Here is a 7,500-nt window from a genome sequence, read left to right as displayed (position 1 = left end):
TTGTTGTTGTGTTCGTCTGCTTGTTTGTTCTAAGAGGATGTTGTTGATGTGATTCCTAACCCCTTTTAAGCAGCATTCCTTAGCTCCTTTAGCTCTACGTCTTGAGTTGGGTTCTTAGTTTAAGGATCGATCATCTTCAAGTAGTAGTGTCTGCGTCTCGTACCATAAACAATTTCTGGATGTATAGATGGATGTATGGATTACTGTATATGGAACGGACCAGTAGCCATTGGGTCGTGCTGTGCAATGAGTAAACCTTCCTCCTGATTGGTCATCTCCCCAGGTGAAGGACTGTAACGTGGTGGCTTCGAAGCTGATTCTGATCCTGGACGACCTGCTGTGGGTTCTGACGGACTCCCAGCTGAAGGCCATGGTCCAGTACGCCAAGTCCCTGAGTGAAGCCATGGAGAAGTCAACCCAGCAGCGCAAGAGCATGGCCTCAGAGAACTCCGAGGTCTGTCACACACACACACACACACACACTCAAATGTACACATGTCCATACTCACACACACACACATACACTCACCCACAGACACACTAAAGGGCCGTTCACACCAGGAAAGATAACTGTAAAGATAACTATAACTTTAAGGATGAAAGCATCCACACTGACCAACAATAAGCAAAGTCTCTCCTTGTGTTGATGAATGTGATGGCTAAAATTTGATGGATTCTGATTGGCCGTCAACTTTTATGTTGATAACGGCCCTTAATGCTCTCCCACACCCTCTCTCCTCTCTTTTTCACTTTCTCACACACACACACACACACACACACACACACACAGGCAGCAAAGGAACGTTCAGAAAAGCTCTCAGATGTACACCCTTTTGCGTGCACGCATAGTCGCATACTATACACAGGTTTACTCACACACGCAGACACATCATGGGCTTTGTCTGCTTTACATAAAGACAGACTGACAGACTGACTGACTGCCCAGCAGGATACACACACACACACACACACACTCACACACTCACTAATGTTCCAAATAAGCTCTTCTGAGCTGCTTTTGGCTTTTACATCTGTATTTAGGGGTCATGATTTGCACATGTGTGAGAGAGGTTATATTTGGTCAGTGTGTTTGTCTGTATGTGTGTGTGTGTGTGAGCACGTTCAGGTCCTGAGGACTTTGTATATGGACACTGTGCCTGCAGTGTGTGCTGCTCTCTCTTGACCTCTTTGTCTCCTCTATGGTGAGAGCTGCGGGCACTTTCTCTCCCTCTCCCTTCTCTCTCTCTCCCCTTTCTCTCCTTTCCCATCTCTCTCTCTCTCTCTCCCTCTAGACCTCCCTCTCTCTTCTCTCTCTCTCTCTCCCCTTTCTCTCCTTTCACATCTCTCTCTCTCTCTCTCTCTCTCTCCCTCTAGCCCCTCCCTCTCTCTTCTCTCTCTCTCTCCCCTTTCTCTCCTTTCCCATCTCTCTCTCTCTCCCTCTAGCCCTCTCTCTCTCTTTCCATCTCCCCCACTCCTTTCCTCAAATGTTCCTCACAATCACTCCATTTCCCATCATCCTTTGTCACTTCCTGCTGTGGTCACCTCCTAGTTGCCCTCCATGCCAAGATGTCTGCCTCTCCTTTAACACCCCCCCCCCCCCCCCACCTCCTCTGCTCTTCTCTGTAATGGCTAGAGGACTGATATGACTGCACAACCTTCAGCAGACAGACATTTTGCCTATTGCGTTGTTCCACCACAGAGAACCTTACTTGCTTCCATGTTCACACATGCTTGTACACACACACACACACACACACACACACACAAACACACACAAACAAGCCCCTAGCCTTACAGAGATGCTTTGGCATGTATAGGGGCTTCCATGTCACCACGTACATTCAGAAGCACACACACAAGCTCACGCTTAAACAAGCACAAAGATACACACTACGGACAAACAACGTCAAACCCAAGTGCTTACCATGTTGCTTACGCAAGGCATGCACAGGTGTGTGCATTCAAACACACGCGCACGCACATACACACAGGTGCTGCTAACCTATTTTTTACCCAAGTCCATGTCTACCTCCATCTCGTTTTCCTCATGTCTGTGAGAACTGTGTTGGTAATGGAGCTCCTCCTGCTGGTTGAAGTTAGCATTGCATGCCCTGGTGCACATGTACACCAGCGTGAACCTCTCTTCGTCTAACCCGCTTGCTCTTTCGGCCTCTTGCCATATTTACCTTTGATGGTGACGCTCGGGGACCCATCGCAAGAAAAATGCACTCCCCATTGAGATGGAGTGAAGGGATATTGGATCCAGACTGGTTTAACTCCCATGACCAGTATTGTCTCTGTCTCTGTCTCTCTCTCTGTCTCTCTCTCTCTCTCTCTCTCTCTCTCTCTCTCTCGCTCTCTCGTCTCTCCTCTCTCTCTCTCGCCTGTCTCTCTCCTCTCTGTCTCTCTCTCTGTTTCTCTCTCTCTCTCTCTCTCACTCTCTCTCTCCTCTCTCGTTTCTTCTCTTCCTCTTGGTCATCCCGTCCTCTCTCTCTCTCCTCTACAGGTCGCATCGCCGCCCCCTACAGCCCAGCAGGTGCGCGCGCAGCAGAGCTCGGCAGCAGCGGACCAGAACGCCACCATGGCCCGCCTCTTCAGGCGCGTACGACGGTGTGCGAGACCTCGCACCACCTGCAGATCACACACACCTGGACCTACACATCTGCGATGACATCCACACCCAAGGACAGAGGTGGAGAGAGAGAGAGAGAGAGAGGTCTTTCTGATAGCAAAAACAACAACTTCAGAACTCTTTTTTTTTTGTTTTTCTTTCCAAGAGACCTTTGTTCTGTGCACCTGAACACACTAGTGATAAAGTGCAACAACATCGTACATTTTTGGTGTAGGCAAGTCATGTTTATATAGTACAATTCATACAAAGTGGAAATTTAAAGTGCTCTTTGGTCATTTTGAGAGTTTCCATCTATCTCTAGACAATATAGTAGACATGTATATTCATATAGTCTTATAGTCATGATTACGTTGTGTATATGTAACCAGTACTATTAAAATGCTATTTGACTGTTAGTGTGAGCACAGACATGGTCCATGCTGAAAAGTAGTACTCTGGGCACCAAGTGGGTGAGACCTCAGCTGGGACTCCACATGGTGCTCACTGGGCTGATACTAAACAGCAGCCATCCCATCAGTTAACATCAGGCATCAGTCTGCAGGAAGGCTGAGGGAGAAATAAATTGAGACAGAGACAGAGAGAGAGAAAGAGAGAGAGTGACAGAGAGAGAGAGAGAGAGAGACAGACCGAGAGATTAGCCAGGAGCAGGAGGATTTTTCAAACCACTGTGCTTCGTCTGACAGTTGAATAGGTGCTTTGAAATGGTCTGTTGTTGAAACTTGAAAGTGTTGATGTTGAGAATCCACAAGATGTATTCCCCTGCCCTTAGTCTTCCCTTGTGTTTCTGTGTGGACTGTGGAAGGGTTTGATATCCCTCGATATTATGTGTGTTTGAAACTGACTATGGGTGTGGGCATAGCTAGGATTTTCCAGAGTGTGTTTGTGCATCTGTGAGTGTATCTGTTTGTTTGCATGTATTAAAACAATATGCACTAATCTGTAAACACATCCACGTCTATGGGCATTCTGTGTGTTGCCATTGTGTGTGTGTGTGTGTGTGGTGTGTGTGTGTGTGTGTGTGTGTGTGTGTGTGCTCCCAGTGTTTCTTATGCAGTCTGTTTCCTCTCTCTCTCTATACATCTCTAGCCTGATGTGTTCTCTCTCTCTCTCTCTCTATCTATACATCTCTAACCTGATGTGTTCTCTCTCTCTCTCTCTCTCTCTCTCTCTCTCTCTCTCTACATCTTTAACCGGATGTGTTCTCTCTCTCTATTTATCTCTAACCTGATGTGTTCTCTCTCTCTCTCTACATCTACCCTGATGTGTTCTCTCTCTCTCTCTCTCTCTCTCTCTCTCTCTCTCTTCATCTCTAACCTGATGTGTTCTCTCTCCTCTCTCTCTCTCTCTCTCTCTCTCTCTCTCTCTCTCTCTCTATACATCTCTAACCGGATGTGTTCTCTCTCTCTATTTATCTCTAACCTGATGTGTTCTCTCTCTCTCTCTACATCTTTAACCTGATGTGTTCTCTCTCTCTCTCCCTCTCTCTCTCTCTCTCTCTCTCTCTCTCTCTCTCTTCATCTCTAACCTGATGTGTTCTCTCTCTCTCTCTCTCTCTCTCTCTCTCTCTCTCTCTCTCTCTATTTATCTCTAACCTGATGTGTTCTCTCTCTCTCTCTACATCTTTAACCTGATGTGTTCTCTCTCTCTCTCCCTCTCTCTCTCTCTCTCTCTCTCTCTCTTCATCTCTAACCTGATGTGTTCTCTCTCTCTCTCTCTCTCTTCATCTCTAACCTGATGTGTTCTCTCTCTCTCTCTCTCTCTCTCTCTCTCTCTCTCTCTCTCTCTCTCTTCATCTCTAACCTGATGTGTTCTCTCCATGTCTGTGTGCAGTGATGAATAAGGGCATTACGGGCGGAGCCATGCAGCTCTCCTTCAGCTCCATCACCCTGGACTACTACCCCTTCCACAGGGCAGGTAAGCAAACACCTCCACCTTCCCATGAGGCCTTACAGATGTGGACGATAACTGTTTAGTGTCGTCCACATTTTCTTGGCATATCTTAATGGCTTAATGGTCTGAGTCCAGTGGTCTAAAAATATTCCGGGCCGACTCCACTAGGAGCAGAGGTCACCCACTGCCTTGCTATTTGATCATTGTTGATCAGACTACAGTTCACATTTGTGTTGACAAGTGTAATGTGGTCAGCACACCCAAACAACACCAGTATGGCAGAGGCGGACTAGTGAAACTCCTTATCATTGGATCTCAGGTAAGTTGCTGGCGTGAGCAGGAAATATGGCTGACAGCTGCACTAGTTTTAACACACAACCTTCATCAGTTTTCCATTCAGTTGCACTGCTTTTGCATCAGCCGTCAGACCACAGTGACTCAAGCCCTACATGCATTCATGAGTCTTCACATCACACACACCAATTTCAGCTTGTAGACGTCTTCCTTCTGATCTGCAAATCTCCCTTGTCATCCAGCAAATTAAGGAATGTAGCCGATGTTATGTGCGTCTGCTGTCCGATTCTCCTCCTACGCATATCCCCAAAGGTATATAAGCACTGTTGGGATTTTGTGTTATTGCAGTGCTGGTTGGGCATAGCTGACGGTCACCATGGTGTTTTAATGAGACCAGTGCTGTTACAGCCCTCGTGCTTAGTGTTCCGATTCTGTGTGTGTGCACCGGGTGTAATAAACTCAGCTGCAGTGTTAACACATGCTGTATCAGATGACTGTACTGACAAAACATTTGCCTTGACTGCAGGCATGGTGTAGTGCTAGGTGTGAAATGCTTTGCGTGCGTGCGTGTGTGTGTGTGTGTGTGTGTGTGTGTGTGTGTGTGTGTGTGTGTGTGTGTGTGTGTGTGTAATGACTACATACACACTCTGTAATGAAGTCACTCACTGGTGCAGTGTCTGTTTCTTTTATAGGTTTAGGATAAGATTTTATTGACACTAAACTCTAAATTAACCATCTTGCTTCTTCACCACCATTAAAACGTGCAGACACACGGGCTGCACACAGCAGTACTTAATTCAGCTTTGCATGTGTTAACATCATTCTGAGCTTTTCTGTTGCTGTGATGCAGTTATGGATGAGCTCTTCATCAAATCCTCCCCAAAGCAGCTTTGAATGATCCTTTCCCTCCCAGACACAACCCACCAAATGTTACATTTACATACTTTTAGTCATTTAGCTGATGTATTTATCCAATGGGACTTTGACAAAAAATAAGTGTAAAGTGAATCTCTACCCTGTGCAATGTCATCAAGAATCAAGCTTGACCCAAATAGCGATCATGTGTTAATGTGTTTTGTCACTTTTAACATGCATACGATGTAAGCTAATGTGCAGAGTACATTTGTGCACATTGCAGAGTGAATTAGGGCTACATGCTCCGACACACACACATTCACACACCCACTCACTCTCTTTCTCCGACACACACACACACACACACACACACACACACGCACACACACGCACACACACATTCACACACCCACTCATTCTTTGGGGCAGCCGTGGCCTACGGGTTAGCGCTTCGGACTTTTAACCGGAGGGTTGCCGGTTCGATCCCCGACCAGTAGGCACGGCTAAAGTGCCCTTGAGCAAGGCACTTAACCCCTCACTGCTGTTGTTGCAGGCAGCTCACTGCACCGGGATTAGTGTGTGCTTCACCTCACTGTGTGCTGAGTGTGTTTCACTAATTCACGGGTTGGGATAAATGCAGAGACCAAATTTCCCTCACGGGATCAAAAGAGTGTATATATACTTATATATACTTATACTTACTTACTTACTTACTTTCTCCGACACACACACACACACACACACACATCCACTGACTCTCTCCGACACACACACACACACATCCACTCACTCTCTCTCCGACACACACACACACACACACATACACACACACATATTCACACACCCATTCACTCTCTTTCTCAAACACATACACACACACACACACACACACACACACACACACACATATTCACACACCCATTCACTCTCTTTCTCCGACACACACACACACACAAACACGCATACCGACATAAATACCTTTGGTATCACTTTATTTGGATATTTCCATGCCTGTTCAAACCAATGTATACAAACAGACACACCTACATAAACACACACAAACACACACACTGGCCCTCTCTGTCTTGTCAAGTGACAAGTGTACACAGATGCATGTACACAAACATACACATACTCTTAAGTGTTTTTAAGACATCAAAGCTTGGGTGGCCATTAACTTCAACAAAAACAAAAAGTCCTGATATTTTGACCCAGTGTGATATAAGCATAGACCCATGCTCCCTGGAACCATAGGTCAAACATACATCAATAAATCTAGGTGTAATTCTTGATTCAGATTTTCAAATGGAGCAACAACTACAAACAAACTCTATGGTAAAATCTAGCTTCTTCCATTTAAGGCTCTTATTAAAGGTCACACCCTTTTTTATTATTGAATACTTTTGAAAAGGTTTTTCCATGCCTTCATTTCATCCTGTTTTGATTACTGTAATGTGCTGTGGGCTGGTAGCTGCTCCTCCCTCTCCTGTTTTCAGTTAGTTCAAAATGCTGCAGCCCGCCTCGGCGCCTTCTAACAAGAACTCAGAAACGAAAGCACGCCACCCCTGTGCTCACCGTCTGGACGTTTCAGGAGCCATTTTAAAATTATGTTTTGTGCGCTCCATCAAGGTCGAGAAACAGGGCGGGCCTTTGCAGTAATTGCCCCTAAACCGTAGAACGAGCTAAATCACACCTTAAAACTCATTTTTAGTCCCTGGTGTTTAACTTTGAATGAGTGATTTTGTTATTCATTTTTCAGTAAGTTTTATAACTTTATTTACAGACTCAAAGTCCAGATAAAAAACACACACACAATATATAACATGAAG

At 45.6% G+C, this 7,500-nt stretch overlaps 1 protein-coding gene across 1 annotated transcript in view; it reads left to right on the top strand.

Moving 5' to 3' along the window:
• uhrf1bp1l (UHRF1 binding protein 1-like) overlaps nt 1–7,500 on the top strand; it is a 48,189-nt gene that overhangs the window by 23,505 nt on the left and 17,184 nt on the right. Inside the window, 6 exon segments of the mRNA XM_042078675.1 lie at nt 284–454; nt 2,507–2,596; nt 2,599–2,640; nt 2,643–2,681; nt 2,683–2,692; nt 4,463–4,546. Coding sequence (XP_041934609.1) covers nt 284–454; nt 2,507–2,596; nt 2,599–2,640; nt 2,643–2,681; nt 2,683–2,692; nt 4,463–4,546 — 436 coding nt within the window.

The sequence above is a fragment of the Alosa sapidissima genome, chromosome 22 (assembly GCF_018492685.1).
Source record: "Alosa sapidissima isolate fAloSap1 chromosome 22, fAloSap1.pri, whole genome shotgun sequence".
Taxonomy (NCBI): Eukaryota; Metazoa; Chordata; class Actinopteri; order Clupeiformes; family Clupeidae; genus Alosa; species Alosa sapidissima.
Note: the sequence above shows the minus strand (reverse complement) of the source record. Positions and strands in the feature narration are given on the sequence as shown.